Genomic DNA, 18,160 nt, shown 5'->3' on the forward strand with positions numbered 1-18,160 from the left:
GCCTGTAATTCCATTAGAGCTACTGTCAGGTCCATCCTATTTATTATTACCTAGTGCTATATGGTGTATATATATTCCGGAAACATATTTTAAGCAGATAGCACGCACTCTTCTCCCGTCTTCTTTCACTTATGCCTCTAGAGAGATTTGCCTGCTGGCTGAAAAGTTATTGCAGGTATTTCCACCCTCCTCAGTAATCCCCTCTGCTACAGGGTGTTGGCTATGAGACCTGTTTTGTACTATCGTCTGAAATGTATGCCTCTCTTTTGTATCAGGGAGAATTTCCACCATAGTGTTCGCACCATTATTGCAAAGAGAGCCGTGGAGTTTTGTTGCGGTTTTTGTCCAATTGTTCTGAAAGTTTTCCCCAAAGTGTGACTCAAGCAATCAAGGAATAATGTTTTAAAAATCCTTTTATATGACATTTGTGCAGCCATTATAAAATCTTAATGCGCCCAACTGTGTTACAGAGAGGTACAGCTACATGTTGTCACATGATGGTGAACTTCTCACTTGGAAGTATGCTCCATGTGACGGTTGAGGTATTTATGCTATATCTATGGTTTAAAGAACTTTGATTTTGGCCATAATATCCATTCACCCCTAATAGAAATCTCACCCCCAACTAAGTGATTATCAGTCTTGTATAAAGTACTTGAAAGCGATACTTGTAGAGCAAAAGTACAAGTATCTTACTAGAAAATGACTTTGGTAGTCACCTTTTAGAATATTACTTATTAGAGTACAGGCATTACGCCACCAACTCCACTTTTATTTTCTAGTCATGAGTAACGAAGTAAACATTATGTTAAGTTATAACAAAGTAAAGTACAGATATGTGAAAATTCTACCTAGGTACAGTAAGTATTTGTAATTCGTTGCATTACACTGGTAGCAAAGCGACATAAGCATGAATGCTCACATTGAAACACGAACCATAATTGCGGGAATGAGATTTTTGTAGACGCTGATTGGCTCAGATAATCAGCGCATATACACTCAGAGTTCAAATGAATGCACAGCAGCAGACCTACACGCCTGCAGTGCTTTTTATTCAGCAGGTTGAAATTCATAATGTGTCCTTAACCTTAGATGAAGCCTTATTGATTCAAATATATTCATAACACATGCATGTCTGCAGATGCACCTGCAAAAAAAACATATTCAGAAACACACACACACACACACACAAATCAGGACATCCATCTCTGACTGGGGCAATTTGACTCCAGAATAATGAAGGAGTTTAGCGCCGAAACGTGGCGTGCCTCGCAAAGCGCCGATGATGCCACTGCCATTATTTTCCATTGAGGAGGAACGGCTGACAAATACCCTCTACTCTTCAACCCCACACACACACACACACAGTTACGTACACTGGCGCTGTATTAAGAAACAAGCCAGATAAAATCTGACATGGTTGTAATCAGTCCCGCAGCTGCGTGCTTACATGTCCTGAATACATTTGCTGTTCACAGTTTGCTTTTCAACAAGCAGAGGGGGAAAAAAAGAAGAGAAAAGAGGAGACGTCGGGTGTTTGTCTTTTGAGCTGAATCTCCTGTGTCCTTATTAAATTTCCTCTATCCAGTGTGATTTACTGTTTCACATGTTCCACTTCAGTGCAGTTAAATATCTGTGAGTGCGCTCTTCACGTTCCTCAGCAGCTCCCTGGAACACAATCATCGCTGCTTTTTGTTGTTGTCGTCGTTGTTGTTGTCGTTGTTGCTTCCATACATTCACCACACACGCGGGAGTCCATCTGCTTTATCCCCCTTTTCTCATTCACGTGAGCTGAATTTTGAGGCTGTACCTGTTGGATCTATAAAATACTACAGCTAACAGTGGCACAGCCACCAGAGGGGGACTTTGACGAGCCCTTTAAGCGGCGTACCACAGTGGGCTGTCAGTTAAAAGTACTGCACTGCACACAGGAAGTGATTTTATGTCAAGGCAGAAGGAGGGCTGAAAACTAGGGCTGTCTTACATCTATCTCACACTTTGAAATTCATTCATCTAGATCAGAGGTGTCAAACTCAAATGACCTGGGGGCCAATGAGCATCTAGTCTGGTCAAGTGGGGGCCGGTCTAGAGAAAAAAAAGGGGAAAAGTATTATAAGCCGGAATTTCAAAGTAAAAGTGCTTGTTTTGATATAAAATGATGTAAAGTCACAATAAAAACATATTTATGATGCACCAAGGATAACTGTAATAAAAACAACTTAAATATATGCAATTGAATGTGGAGTGTAATACATTTAATAAAGCAGTCATTATAACTGAATGTCTTATTACTATTGTGAAAATATTGCTAGCAAATATATGTAGTCTTATATTCTGTCTATATTCACCTCGCTGGCAGCTGTGTGGGCGGGCCACATGTGGCCCACGGGCCGCCAGTTTGACGCCGCGATTAACACGTTAGTTTTGACAGCCCTACCCGAACCCTTACGAAAAGTTTCACACTCAGTCTGACGGGATAAACACCTCTTGCCTTGTCATAACTTAAAATCGAAGCAAAGACTTGCGTTGTCCGCCTATGGCTGCATCCTATTTCTGCACCTGACCCATCATTAATCACTTGGAGAGGTTGTTCAGCAACTTTTTTTCTTCCCCAGGGGAATGGAGTGACATTGGGTCTCTGGGGCCTCTTAGCCTCCCCTGTTTCTCCCGCTGGGATCATTGGGCACCCTCATGCAGCAGATCGGCCCCTCCCATTGGGAGATGCTGCCCGCTCCCACAGTCTCTGTCCCACTGGGGTGACCGTGAATAATGAGGGACTTCAATATGAGATCCAGGAGCCATAGGTGACACGTTTGCTCCTCACTTCCCTCCACGACTCGACTGTCAAGGGAGCAGGAGCTAGCCCGTGGCTGACATGTACTAGCTTTGTCACATAACTACATTATGTAGGGTCCCCAAAGGCTACGGCATAATGCGACACGCCGCATGACGACTGTTGCTAGGTTTGCTACAACAGCTTTGCCTCATGAGTTATTAATCAGAGTTTTCACCAGGGCTCACGGATCAGATGCCGTAACCAAACTGTGACCGTTTTAGCTCGGGCCGCTAACTGCACTGCAAACACTCTTTTTTTTTACTATTATTATTATTATTATTTCAGAGTCAGGGTCAGGCTGTAAATGTGTCTTGACAACAGAGAAGCCTCACGGACGCCACTCCTGAAACAGACTAATGCGAGATTGTCGGGCTGTCTGAGACGATAAATATCAGCGCCGAGAGCCAGAAGCACAGCTGCTGTTGGAGGCACGCCAACATCACCACATACACACACACACACTTTGACACACACGTGCCACTGTGTGACAACCCAAAGTCATAGTCAAACACTAGCTGGCAGTGATAAAATGAGTCTATCTGACGCTCTTCTTACCCCTAACCACTCAATCCTCTGCGTCCCGCATCAGCAGCTGTGATAAAAAAACAAAACATTTTCATGCATTTTGAAAAGAATTAAAAGTTTTAGTATATAACTGTTGGTGCTATTTGTTGTTGCTGATATGCCTCTGTTTGGTCTTTGTGAACAAAGACGATGGAACAGGTTTGAATGCTGCGTCCTTCAATCGAAACTTGGCTCCACAGAACAGATCTGTCGGAGGGAGCGTTTGTGTGTATACAGCTACAGCGCAGGGGTGGGTGGAGACAAGAGGTGCTTATCTTGTCCAGCTGCTCGAACCACGTGTTATTTTTACTCCTGGATGCTTTTCCTCTCCTTTTTTAATTTTTAGTCATATTACAGCTTCATAGTTAGTTTTTAGAATGATTTAAAAGGGAAATAAGTAGTTCACATAAAGGGTGACGTGGGGGTGGGGGGTTTGACATTCTTTATTATCAGTAAAAACATGTTCCATTATTGGTACGAAACTCAATTAATGTGGGGAAAGAGGAAGGAGAGGGACACTAAACCGGTAGGAAGTTAGGAAAGAGTTAGCCAGAGGATGACAGATTGCTGACGGCAGCTTTAATGACATTTGATCATTTTCTCTGAGATTTGGCCTCTTTTCTCTGTACGCTCACCGTCTGAATGAAGAGAGACTGGAATACAATACTTAAAGATGACTGAGCTCCTGACATATTTGAGAAAGTATAAAAATCCCCCTTTTGAATAACCTTTTCACTGATTCACGGCATTTGATCACAATTACTGTATGGCTTGATTCAGCGCGCCGTGTAGGAGAAGCTACTCTTCCGCTAAAAGCCCCATTCAATAAAATCTTTCGACTGGGCTGAGCAGGAAATTGACTTTTGCTTTTCGCCTATAACGTGCTGCTGGAGATGCTTAAATACCTGAAAGGGAGTGGATTTCAAATCGCTTTCTGTCACCGGCATGAAAAGTGCTGTGTGGGTTCAAAACACTTGCGTTTTCACGTTTGATGTGGTTTCCATTTGAAGTGAGCAAAGGCCTCTGTGCATCCCGGTTTGCACTCTTTTCACCTTGTTGATTCATCTACTGCCTCGGGGGGTACTAACAACAATCTTGAGATGCTCCTTAAAAGTTCCCTAAACAGACTAGTCTCCCCAAGTCAGACGGACACCTGCTGGATGACATTTCACGCGACTGGATTTTCATTTCCTACAAAAATCGATGTCCCTCCTCCTCCAAAGGCCTTAATTTTTATTCACACGATTTCCTCAAAATATTGAATGTCACATCTGAGCGCTCTCAGCATCATAAGCAGCCAAACAGTCACACGCGAAGGAGTGTGAGCTCATTCACGCGAACATGGGAAACGCACCACCGCCTGCGCGTTGACGCGTTGAGTTGCGTGGGAGGAGTCAGACTGAGGCGACACTCTGTTTCCGGGTCAAACTCTTGAGAGTCGGCCGTCTTGATTCACCGGTGAAGTGCAATATGCGTGTGGTAGTCAACCATAATCACCATTATAGGTGTGCTTCCATGCTCCAACCCCCCCTCCTCATGCCATCTACCTCATTCGCACTCTCACTCATCCAGGTGACAGGAGCAGGTGCGTTATTAATTATGCGTTAAGCCCTCTCTCCTGCAGGATTGTTGTTGTTCTCGCCTTCGCTTCCTCTAACTTCTTCATCTCTGCTGCCATACTTCACGGTTTATTCTCACGATGTGTAACGTTTCCCTCCGGAAGTCGGGAGCAGCACTGACAGTTTTTGGGCCTGCTACGTTCCCGGTTGCATCTTAATTATCTCAGCCTATCAAACTGCCATCATGTGATCATATCGGACTATCTCGTTATCCTGTGAAAGCTAATTACGATTTGGTGGTGTTATCCCGAGTTAAAAACTGAATTACCTTGTTATCTTAAAGATATCAAACACTGTTTTCCCTCATTATTTTGAGATAACAGAACTGTTGGAGCTTTTTTTTGCGGAGATCCAGCTGCTTCAAGCCACTGGTGTTGCTTAGGAGTCTATCCAAATCCGCTTAGCGTGATGAAAGCCCCACTATGAGAGGGAGAGAACCAGACAAGGTTACAGCTTTAAAAGTAAATTACAGAGAATTAAGATGGAAATAAACCCACTTGAGTAAACAAACCTGTACAAAAATAATGTTGCATCATGGCCAAAATGGTTTTATTGTTTGGTTTTTGGCCTCCAACAGTTTTACTGTTCCTTTTTTGGTCATTTATTTTTTTAACTCGGTGGTAAAGGTGATGACCTGCATCCCCTGCAGGTCACTTATGCTCCAGCAGGTGTGTGTGTGTACCTTTTACTACATTTAAACTCTGACTTTTTCAAGTCTGAGGCTCTGCTTTAGTAAGATTTGACTTGTGGTTAGGTTAATTTTAGGGATAGGCGTTATGGTTAGCGGTAGGGAGAACATCAAAGAGTCATGTTCGACCCAACTTTATATACTTTATATACTCCTCTATTTCACTTTACTTTACTTTTTCAGGTAAAAAGTAAAGTAATTGTAAAATGGAGTAAACAAACTCTCATAAAGAAATATTGCACAACAAAAACACCATCAAATGTATGCAGCAGAACTTTGTTTTTTCTTCTTCTCAACCTCATTAATCATCTCAGGTTTATCTCTTGACCCTCTGAAAAAAAGTTGCGCAGGCCATAGGTTTGAAAAGAAACTGCATTAAACTCTTCGACCGCACCATTTTTGAGTTTTGAAAGTTAGTTACATCCCTTTTTTTGGCTCCAGCATCAAACATCCTGCCCTGGCGCTATAATTTATTTAACTTTGTACTCGATATTGGTCAGATTTTGCTGTGATATGAAAGTAATTTAACTCTGTCTAAACTTTTGAACGCAGGATGTAAAGTTTTAATGGAGAATTTTCAAACTCACTGTTAAAACCAGCTTGATCAAGGACTGTTTGATACAGGATAATTGACTGTCAGCCATGGCCGCTTTTGGCCACATTTGCACATTGTTGATCAATTGATAAGTACATTAAATGAATAAATGACTGCAGACATGTACCTTTATAATCGAGAAACATCATTCATTTTGGTGGATTAGCTTTCATAAGTGTCTTTCATGGGGCCTATATCAAAGAAAAGTCGGATTTAAACTTGGGTTTAAACCACACTGGAATCACGTTACTGAACTGTTCCTTATGGGCTGTGAGTACATTGATGTTACTTTTAGAGGGAACGTGATTAAAATGCTCCGCTGCTACGAGACAAAGGCAACGGAAGTTTGCTCGTTAGCTGTTAGCTTGCTAGAGTTATAGATTCAATTCAGTTGTATATCTGTTGTATACAGTATACTAGTACAATCAGCACATGTGGCATTAAAGGAATACTTCACTGATTTGCATGTATTACTAGAATAGGGGTAGTGTTTTTTAAAAACTGTGCTGTCCGCCAGTGACACTCGGTCCTGTTAGCGTAACTGTTAGCAAAGATGGCGGACACTGTTTACATTCTGGGAATGAGGTCCCGTCCCCCTACAAGTGGGTCTAAAAAGTGTGGAACTAGCGTAGCAGTTTCAAGGCTCGGACCTCAAAAATACTACCCCTATTCTAGTAATATGGTGAAGTATTCCTTTAAGCAACTTAAGATGGAGTTTTGATGGTTTTCATGGAGATCAGGAGTTGTATTTCCAGATTCTACAGTCCGAAACTTTTTGTGAGTGCTTTTTATCACATCGCCCCACTGTACATTTACTTTTTTATTCCACTTTTCTTTTCACCGACCGTTATAAAACAGTTTACTTAGCTTATTTACTGGACAAATATAACAAAACATTTTTTAGAATGCTGCCTTCAATAAAAAATAATCCAATTTAGAATAAGTATGTGTTTCAATACAGTGGAAAACATCGTGTTATTGTATCTGCAAGGGTTGCAGGTGCCTTAACTCTGCAGCGCTCTGCTTCATATCAGGCACTATCCGTGTTTCCAAGACAGCACCCGCGCACTTTCTATCATGATTATGTTGTGTAGAGTAAATAGAGCACTTGCAGCTCCTCTGCCTGGGTTTCAGTGCAGTGTGAATATCCTGGAGACACAAAGAGCAATTTACCCAACATGTGAAATTCACATTTCGCCCTGAGGTAAAGTGGAAGAAGAAAGGAAAACGAGCCTGTCGGGACCACCGAGGATTCAGTTTGACTGAGCGCTCACACACAAGGCCACTAATTGCATGCGATTGATGGAGAAAAGCGCTGGAGGAAATGTTAAACTTGCAATGCATTATGAGCAGTTGACCTGTGTGTCGACTGAGTTCCGTCTGTGCCTTGTGGCAGTGTGTGCCTCTTCTTCTTCTTCTTCTTCTTTACCCCCCACTCATGTAAGAATACATTAGACAGGTACCGGATATGTTCTTTTTCATGTAAGCGACATATTTTTATGATTGTGCACATGACGGACGCCCACAACAGAGACAAAAAAGGATAAAAGAACCTTCTACATTTGACAGTTGTTTTCTTCATTTAATTATTGAGTCATCTTTATTTTACGTATATAAATTTTTTTTACACCCTTAAAATCAAACAAGGTGCTTCACAAGCACAGATTTTGCGCCTATGAAGAAGGTGTAGTACTTCAGTTTGCAGGGTGAGTCCAACCAGGAATTAACCATTTATTGAGTGTCCATCAGGGGGCGATGCATCTCAGTTAATGGTCTCAGTCATTAGGTTCAGGATGTCTGTTATGTTAATTCTGTTTCCATAAGGATGAGAACAGTGGGATTGGCTGCTAGTATCAGTCAATAGATGCCTGTTTTGGTCAAATTGCAAGTCTGGAGGCTTCTCAACTGGAGATTGTTTTGCAACCAGAAGACGACATCCACATTTTATATAAGGCCAATGTCTGTGAGCCAACTGGTGAAGGGCATGCAGTGTATGGAGCAAACTACCACCAGAAATAAACACAAGGCAACACATGCATTCATCCGTCAAACCATGTCCACCGTGTCAACGTCGAGTGCATCACCCACAAGGCAGCGACGGGCAGCTTGTCAAACTCGGGTTCCTCGACTCGTCGGTTTGTTTTTCTGAAACAAATTGTGGTTGATGCTCCAAGAAGGGAGATGCAGGTGCTTGTGTTTACTTCCCTGTGGACGTTCCCCCCCGATCTTCTCCTTGTCTCACCGCTTCCTCCCTCCTCCAGCGCTGAGGAGTGTAGATAAATATTGATCTGGAAAGCATTGGGAAAGAAAAACTATGCATGTCAATGAAAGGAAATTAAATATTGTCAAAGAGATGGAAATATACTGAGAAAGGGCAGAGTAATCCTTTAATTTAATTAGGTAAATTACAACAAAAAAAAATCCTCTAAGTCTTGTTTTTTTTTCTTTCTTTGCCTGCTCTCCCTCTTTTCTCTCCCTTACTCCCTCTGGAAGGCTTTCCTGCAGTTGCTAAGCAACAGGGAAACAGTTTTTCTTTGGTTTTTGCCAGCGGGTCCCGGAGGCTGGCAGGGAGAAGGGGGCACAGTGGATGCACTGTGGAGTTTGCCAGTAGCCGAGTGCGTGCCCACAGCTGAGTCGGATTACAAGGCCGCTTCGCCCCTGTGTTCCTCGTAGCGCCGCTGGCAGGCACCTGGGGGTTACGGCTGAGCTAATGATAGCAGGGTTAGCTCACAAGGCAGCACGCGCCCCCCCCCCGCAGCAGTAAACACGGGGTCACGTCAGGGTCAGTGTTATGAAACGGCACGGCGGAGAAGACGGCCTCGATTTTCGAAGAGAATGAGTCATGGGATGCGCAAAAGTTGCACAACTTGCTACTCTCTGACAAACAATCAGAAAACACACTGGGCAGAAAGTTCCCAAACCACACGGAGGGAGTTTGATAAGCAGTGGAACGTCTCACAATGGAAGTCCTTTGTGCGTGTATGCAAATCAAAGCCTCCTCTGAAATGGATTCTACTGCTCTTTTATTATGTTGTTCACTGCCCGCGAGTGATTGACACATTGTAATCTTGCTAATAAGCACCTCCGCTGTCTGTTTGCTTCCCATTGTGTTCGCGTTACAATGGGACAACTTGGCAGGTGTGCGGTGTGTTTGCTGAGCGCTCAATATAGAAGCTAATCTCAGTTACCTGCTATTATCCAGAAATGCAGGCACTCCACATGCCGCGTTACTGACTGTCAGTCTTCGCTGGTGTCCCCCGGGGGTCAGCAGCCAGTCAAACCTCATATAACCATGTCCTCCCTCCCTCCCTCCCTCCCTCCCGGCCAATCATTGACATCATTACTATTCTGTCTGTGGTCATTAGGGTGTCTCTGTAGCTAACTTTTTTTCTCATTACACTCTGTCAATGGATATTTAAATATGCGTTAATCTTTTCAAGAGACTTGTGTTTGGTTATGAAAAGCTTTTGATGATATCTTTGCGTCTTTGATATAAAAGAACTGCAAAAATGAAGCAAACAAACAAACCAGACGCAATCGACGTCAGCTATCGGCCAGGTTGTTGTTTGAAGCGTCAAAAAGGGTTAATTTTTTATTACATGAATGTGAATATGTGCAAATGAAATAGATAAGGAAGACGACTGTGTGGACTGATGAGGAAATGTTACTTTATATAATAAAGATATAAAGAATATAGCAACTAAATGCTTCTGCATCACTTTTTCATCTCATTATTTACGCCATCAACTTAACTCAATACACATTTTCTTTGACCACATTTTTGAACATTTTTGATAAAATGTACTCAGAAACCTGGTTTGTGGAACATGCTTTTATTGTGAAGTCCAAGCATTCTAATGCCAGTGTTCACATCGGACGACACGACCCGAATTTATCGCGCAACAACTTTACGCACATCGAATGACGTCATGTACTTGCCAGTGGCCAGACTCAGACGCTCAGGGCAACGTATAATTTTTATTATAAAATCTGTTGTGGCCAGCGCTCTATAGCAAGTATTTCTCTCAGTACGACGACAGGGTTACTACAATTGGAGAATCATGGTGTTAAATTATACATATGTGATTTACATCTGGTTATTGATGTTTTTGTCATGTGCTTTCTTTGGTAATGTGGAAAAAAAAAAAGAGCTCTCTGTTGTGCGCTCATTTTTCTTTGCTTGTCCTGCGTAAAGCATCACCCTTAAAGTTCAAAGTGCACATTTGAATCCATCTGGTGGGACTGAGCAGCTGTAAAGAGGAGATTACGTGAGTGTGTGCATTTGTCAGGGCCCAGGTTCACTCACTGGTGAGGAGGCGCTGCTGTTCTCATTGTGCAAGTCAAGATAACAAGTAAAAGACGTGCTAATACATTCTGCCAAGTCCTGCAAATGCAGCGTCCGCTCTACAAGTCTGTGTAGAAACTTTATATGATCTGTCCCCCTCCTCAATCTTTAAATGTGTTTAATTAGGGTAATTAGGATACTTAACAGCTGCTGTGTGTTTGTGCGTGTACATATGTGTGGTCTTGTGCTGCTGTTTGAGTGACTCAGATGAATATTGCATGGCCACAGAGATGGAGTTGCAGCAACAGCGAGGGAGCCGGGTTTTGAAGACACAGTGACAAGCGACAGGCGCCGACGCCTGAGTATCCGATAATGATGTCGCCGCGAGGTTGTGATTGGCTGCCAAACTGACTAATTGATGTGATAACACACAGTACCAGATACTATCATTGACCTTTATGATTTGAATTTGTTTTATGATGACACAGGGTATTAATACCACGTATGTCCTTCCTTTTGTTTATCAACATATTGATAACTTTCCAGATATTCCCTGTTTCAGTCAATCAATCATGAACCCTGACCCATCTACTTTAACCCTTAGTGCTCACGGTGCGGCCATGGTAATTTGCAGTGGGAATAATACCCAGCGCCTTATATGGACGTCCATTTTTTTCATCCTCTCATGTGTTGTCATGATTCAAAGTCATGATTCGTTTTATATGGCATTTTTAGTAGCGATATAAAGTAGCAATAATTGTCACAAAATAGATCATTTTTCATAAAAACGAGCCTAGTGAACGTTCAACTGTGGCATATTTCCAAATTATACAAATTCAATCCGATTTTAAACACTTTTTAGTGTTTTTTTGCCCAGGTGTGTTTATATTGTTGGTGAAAATTAAAAAATAAATGATCAGATTGCCATGATTGTTCCAAAGAAAAGAAGGATACGACACGCTATATTGCACACTCTTATACCCTCTGTATGAACTGTGCAAAAAGCAGCCAAAATACTGTGTGTTTTAATGGTAAAAAAAATAAAAAGAGTATTTTCATAGATACGTTATAGTCATAGTCAAATGTGTTGCATCTCTCTCATCATGGCGTCCAAAGTCCTAAATAGCAGCTGGCAGACTAACCAGAGAGGACGTGTAACCAGTCTGCAGCCGAGCGCTGACATTTTAATCATTTTGATCTGAATGTCCAAATTTTTTCATCAGACTGACATTTCAAAAATGCTAATAAAATGCTTCCTGCCAGAATTGTGCAAACGGATGAAGCCATCATGCAGTACGTCGTCGTCGACGGCCGGTGGTTATTAAAAAAAAGTTGACCCAACTTCCCTCCAAATGAACACATTTGTGCACCCTGTAACATAATTACAAAGTCACTCCATGTAAATCCATCCATCATGTGTGCTGAACAATGCAGAAGAAATATGCAGAATTACTAACGTTCTACAACACTGTAAATAAATGGCTGCCGTCGTAGATGTAAATCTAAAAAGGCTCATTCTGGGTAATGAAAAACAAGTTTAAAAATAAGAAAATGGTTTTACACACTGGACCTTTAAATGTATTTATTTATTTTAACCTATCTGCGTTGTTGTTTTTTGCTTTTCCACTAGAGATATTTGAGAAAACTAGTGCAGTATCCTGTCTTTTCTGTGTATTTATTAAATAATACAACTAAATATTGTGTTTTTCCGTGTGTTTGAAAGGTCACGGTTACCATTACACACAAGAAAAGTTCAGTTTTACCTTTTACATATATTGAAATAATGACTTAGTGAAAATAACATTATTACAGTATAATAGAATCAAAATAAAACATACACCTATTTTTTTTTTTTTATTGTTTCCCTGCAGTCAATCAGAGAGGTGACCGGCTACGTGCTGGTGGCTCTGAACCAGTTCGACTACCTGCCGCTGGAAAACCTCCGGATCGTCCGCGGCAACAAACTTTACGAGGGCCGCTACTCCCTCGCCATCTTCCTCAACTACAGGCGGGACGGGTACTACGGTCTGAGGCAGCTGGGCCTTCATAACCTCACAGGTAACACCGTCTCCTTTTCCTTTCTATCAAAACTTTGCTTTATTCTCCGTGTACTTGCACGAAAAAGACAGAAACCATTAGGTCCAAGTAAATGAAGCGTACACAGAAGGATTCAATAAGTTGAATGGATGTTTTCATGAAAACGACAGTAAAGATGACCATCCCGAATCCCATCGCAAGTGCAGTATCCGTCAGAAATGATTGCAGCATGATTGTTTTTTTTTTGACCATGTGATGCAACTGCATCCCTCAGCATCCTGTAAAACAGTCGCTGCACCAGAAATCCATGTGTTTTGGCTTGTTTTTTTACACCGCATACACAAACACAATAGCAACCTCTCTCTTCATCATCGAGTCACAAAATTAGAACTCAACTTTTGAATCGATCTGCTCCCGTGATAAATGAATCTTCCGTGTGTCTATATCGAAGGATCAGACGCCCGTTTTTCTCCCCATTAACTTGACTTGTTTACGCTGTCAAAATGAGGCTTCTTCTTCTTCTTCTTTTCCTGGAGTCCCTTTTCTGGAAGTGGTCGTGTTGGTGATGTCTAATGGCTGAGCTGTCGCGGGGATTTGAGCTGCAGTGGAATGCAGATTAGCAAAGAGCTTTTCTTTTGTCTGCGTTAATTTAATCCTGGCGTCAGATCTTTGAGTCGTGACCTCTGAAACCGCTTTGTCTTTGCACTTTTTTCAGTCAACCTTCTGACTGCCGTTAGAATAACTGCCTCTATATTCTCATTTCAATGCACGCGCTTTATTGTCTTCCGCCTCTAAATCTCTTCTCATTACTCTTTTTTTTTTTTTGATTTTCTCCAAATAGCCAATTTTTCTCATTATGAGTATAAGTCATGGTTCACTGTCGCCTCCATCTTGGCATCTGTGTTATCATAGCTCCAGGAGAAGAAGAATATGAGGAGAAGAAGTCTTGCTCTATTTCAGCCATTGTCATACTTTTATTATTTGAACTCCAGTTAAACACATCAACTATTTCCATTCATACTGTATAATTTATCACATAAACCAAATGTTTGAACTTTTAACCAGGTACCATCTGGGGTACAAATCAAAACAATTATTGTGTGGTTATTTAAAGCTTACTACTTACAAGAAAGACCACTAAGTAAAGCACTGTTTTTGACTTATTTGTGACTGCCATACTTCCATAGGCCACCAGGTGTCTGCAACCCACACTTTAGGAATCGTCGCTCCAAACTTTTATTTAACGAGGGCCAGATTTGATAATGTGGGGGGCCCAGTGGACCCTTCAGACCTTTTTCTTTTTTTTTTAACGGTAAAAGTTACAGACAAATGCATTGTTTTATAATCATTTAATTCTAATTGTCACAATTATCATTTTCAAATGGCAATGCAAGCAAATCTAAGCCACCAAAAAGAGGAAATATTCAAAAAGAATCTGCCTTTTCTTTCACATCTGGAGCATACAAATGCATGTATTTGTGCTTTACTGGTTTTTGATATAAGGAGCCACTTATTAAACTTACAAAATGTCAAATGGTTGCAGCCTAATTCACAGTGTACATCACTGTAGGAGAAGCAGGTTTATCATCATATGGCATTTCATATTGTTTTGAACATATAAACATTTCCAGGAAACGTTGTTGATAAATGAATCACAATCTCGTTTATTGTACATTATTTATATACATATATACATTTATGTATATATGTATATATATATATACATATATACATATATATATGTATACATTAGCGAGCTTGCAGTGAGTCAAACTGGTATGTAATGAATATAATGATCAACCTTTTTTCTCAAAGGCCATTTTCAACACATAATAATCAGACAAAGGTTTTAGAAAAAGTGGAAAAATTCAAAATGTTGTCATTTTAATACATATCATATTATGTCCTGTATCTCTGGTTCTTTTCTTTAAACAGTTAAGAGATAATTCTATGCCACTCCTATATGCTAACAACAAGTTTTATAGTGGCGTTTGCACAGTATGCTGTGAGTCGGGATAGATTTCTGCAAATGCATTCACCGGGGCAAGTTAATAAACCTCTCGCAAACCCACCTGTGAATCGCAAAGGACGGCGATGGTTAACGGAGAGAGAGGCTGCACATATTGGGTCAGGAATAAAAACAGCATGTTCCAGGGAAATATGTTAATGGAGAATGTCCAAGACTGTGAGCACTTGGTGTACTGGATGCTCCAACATGTAATGTACAGTGAACACGAGGAAAAAATAGATGCAGGAAACGAAAGTGCCCCGTCCGTTATATCACTTCGTCTTTGTGCTCGTAACACATTTGTGCCATTTTGTTTGGATTCATGTCATCGTCAGATTTTGGAAGAAATCTGCTGGATTATTCTCATGGCAGAACAACAGGGAAAGAGCGCCGCTGCTCCAGCACGAGCCGAGTTAAAATCTTCGAGATCCCCCTCACGACGGCCAGCGTCCAACGCGTATGTCCGTCACCGCGCAGCCAAAGAACAAAAGCAAATGTTCACAGACGCTGCCAGGCCTCCTGTGAATGTCTCAGAATCTTATCATTGTTGTAGTGTACGAGAGCAGCGACATGTAGCACCTGTACAGTTTGCTTTCATTGCATGGCGCTGCCGAGGACAGGGCCAGATCATAAAAGGAAGGAAACTGGGCTCAATCCCACCGTGGACCCACCACGATTTATGTGCCCTAAACTGCAGAGAAGCCAGGACGTCTCTGCTGTATTCCTCTTTGTTGTGTTTTGCCCGAGGCTTCTTCTTTGGCATCGATTCACCCGCTTTACACTGCTCTCCTGTGGGCAGTTCGTATCCTGCGTTTTCTCCCGCCGGCCATTCTCCGTCTCATGTTTCACAGTCAGTGGTGAATTTTGGAGTCTTTCTAAATCAGGTGCCATAAAGGGCCCACATTTTCACTCAGGGGCCAATTATACTGTTTGTCCCCGCGTCCTCATGCGATTCCTGATTCAGGGAGACGCGCATTTGACACACGTCACTGGATATCTTTCAAAAGATGATTCCACCTACATCAGAAGAAGCAGTTTCTGCTAAAGTTAAAGTGTGGTGAATTATCATTGACACACACTGTCTCACTAACATGAGTGAAAAACAGGTTTTAGCCAATTAACAGAAGGCTTACCCAATAAAATATATGCATATTTAAGTCTATGATGATCTAAGTAGTATGTTTCATTCATTTTCTCTCTGTTAGACGGCCTTTTCACAGGGAAACCGCTCTCTTTCTCTCTCTCTCACACCAAACTGCACAGAGAAAATCAGCGATTTCACATCACATCACAGCAGGAGGATGTTGAGCCTTTGCTGCCTTCAGCACTCGGTTCAAACGTGTTATCTTGTGACTTTGGTGTTTGAAATCCTTTGTCTGTTTTAACCTGAGTGAAACAAACTTACCAAACAAGGCAGCAGTGGACCAGCAGCTCCTGTGTGCCTGAGAGCGAGACATGCTGATTTTCTCGATAGGCTTCGGTGCTTTGGAGAGAGTGAGTTTGCAAACTGCCGTTTTTTCAGCTGGAAAAGACTCTCACATGGTGAGATAAAGTGTTTGACTAAAGCAGGTGTACATTGTATTAGTAAAGTTTTTAGTTTAGTGGCTAAACTCTGTTCTTGTCTTCTGTCCCAGTTATCAGTGAGTGAAAGAGTCTGGCTGCCAAGGAAACACTGGCAAGTCACATGTCAGTACCCGGTACCAGACTTGATCAGGAAAACTACCAAAATGTGACTTAGTCCCAAGCTGAGCTAGATTTTTTTTAATCTAAATTAAAATCCAAGAGCAATGTTAGGATGGGACCTTTTAGATTTCAGTGCTGGAACCAAAGCGGTGCAGGCTGAAACAGCCCGTGTCTCCGTGGCACGCATCCACGCATCCACGGAGCCACAAATGTGCGACAGAGCGCTGTTAAACCTCGTACGTCCGTGCAGCGATTAGAAGAACCCGTCCGCGCTGAGAAAAGTTGGACAGCAGAAAATCCATCTTGCGCCGCTGACTTTGCAGCAGTGTTTTTGTGATTGATGGCGGGGGATCAAACCGCGATCCGTATTAAAGCACATGACAGATTTAGTGTAATAAGCTGCATTTTATAGAGTCTGAACATGGTGATAAAGGACTCCTGGGAGGGTTTTTAACAGGATGCTGACACCCTGAGCTGGTAAAGCCAGAGGACATTTTCCATTTTGACCACCACTGTAAAGAGTAGAAAATATAAGTGGACCTTTATCCCCATATGACATATGAAGTTGCTCTTTTTTTTCCATGACTTTCCCTGGTGTGCATGAGTGAGTTTTCTGCAAATACAAGTCTGTTCTCCTGCTAATGTCACGGGGTTGAACAGAGAGTGCACGGCGTCTCGCCACATTTCTCTTATTTCCTTGAAACATTTTCTATTTTTGAAGACTATTCTTGATCCCTCGTGGCAGAATTTACATCACTGGTTTATTGCTGTGTGACTTCCCGTCTGGCTGGCACACTTAGCGCACACTCAGGATGGAGCCTTGCGACGTTATAGCCTTTGGTCCAAATCATTGTATCCCACTGCACCCCAACACTGTAATTAAGCCGGATCCTGCCATGCATATGGATCAGTGCTGCTCCTCTTGATTCCCTTCACTCTTTTGCCTGGGACAAAAAAGAAATGAAATACACTGTTCTTGCCTTTAAATAGGAATGAATAGATGGGTGACAATTAAATGATTAGAACAGTAATAATAAAGAACTCCTTTGGGGTCAATTAAAACATGAAAACCTTAATGTTTTCTAATACTGCTTCATATTCAGCATTTCTCACTGCACACAATGCATTAAACCACCGTCTGCTGCTGCTGTATCCATCCCAGTGTGGACTCAGCACACGGTGGGGGTCCCCAGAAAGGAGTCAATATGCAGCCTAGTGCACAGTCTTCATAGTAATTGGGATACATTGTAATCTGTGTTCAAGAAAATTCCTCTGGTGCCGACGTGTTCAGCTTTGCCCCGTTATGCTCGCGCAGCTCCTTCTAATCCTGAATAATACAACACACACACACACACACACTCACACACACACACAGAACACATGTATCAACAGCTGCGCTGACTGTGTGCATACATACAACATGCCTCACTTCACACTGCACCGCTAATTACCCCACGCTGTGCGGCAGTGGCGATAATAACCACCATAACACTCTCAGAGCTGATGGGGTGGCATGTGTGCAATGTTTTTCAGATCAAGTTCACATCCAGTTCGCCTCTTTCTTCACTTTTATTTTGATGATGATCTCGTTCTCTCTCTCTCTTCCTCTTCTTTTAACCATGTGAAATTACCCATCTGGACGGACGCCAAATAGCTCAGCGTGCCCCAAAAGAGAGTTCTGACTCCGGCTTCCCATCTGGCAGCAATGTCTCCCCTCATCCCCGTGCTCAGAAAGCAAAGTGGCCACCCCCCCCCCTCCTCCTCACCTGTTCTCCCATCTTTAAGGCTCACTGGGACCGCAGTGACACTGCCACACTCTCACTACCTGGCAGCAACCCAAGCACC

General features: G+C 42.1%; 1 protein-coding gene across 1 annotated transcript in view; it reads left to right on the forward strand.

The window, feature by feature from the left end:
* LOC122765406 (receptor tyrosine-protein kinase erbB-4-like) overlaps positions 1-18,160 on the forward strand; it is a 253,999-nt gene that overhangs the window by 138,477 nt on the left and 97,362 nt on the right. Inside the window, exon 4 of the mRNA XM_044019642.1 lies at positions 12,459-12,645. Within this exon, the coding sequence (XP_043875577.1) occupies positions 12,459-12,645 (187 nt within the window). The remainder of the gene's footprint in view (positions 1-12,458; positions 12,646-18,160) is intronic.

The sequence above is a fragment of the Solea senegalensis genome, linkage group LG2, assembly GCF_019176455.1.
Source record: "Solea senegalensis isolate Sse05_10M linkage group LG2, IFAPA_SoseM_1, whole genome shotgun sequence".
Lineage (NCBI taxonomy): Eukaryota > Metazoa > Chordata > Actinopteri > Pleuronectiformes > Soleidae > Solea > Solea senegalensis.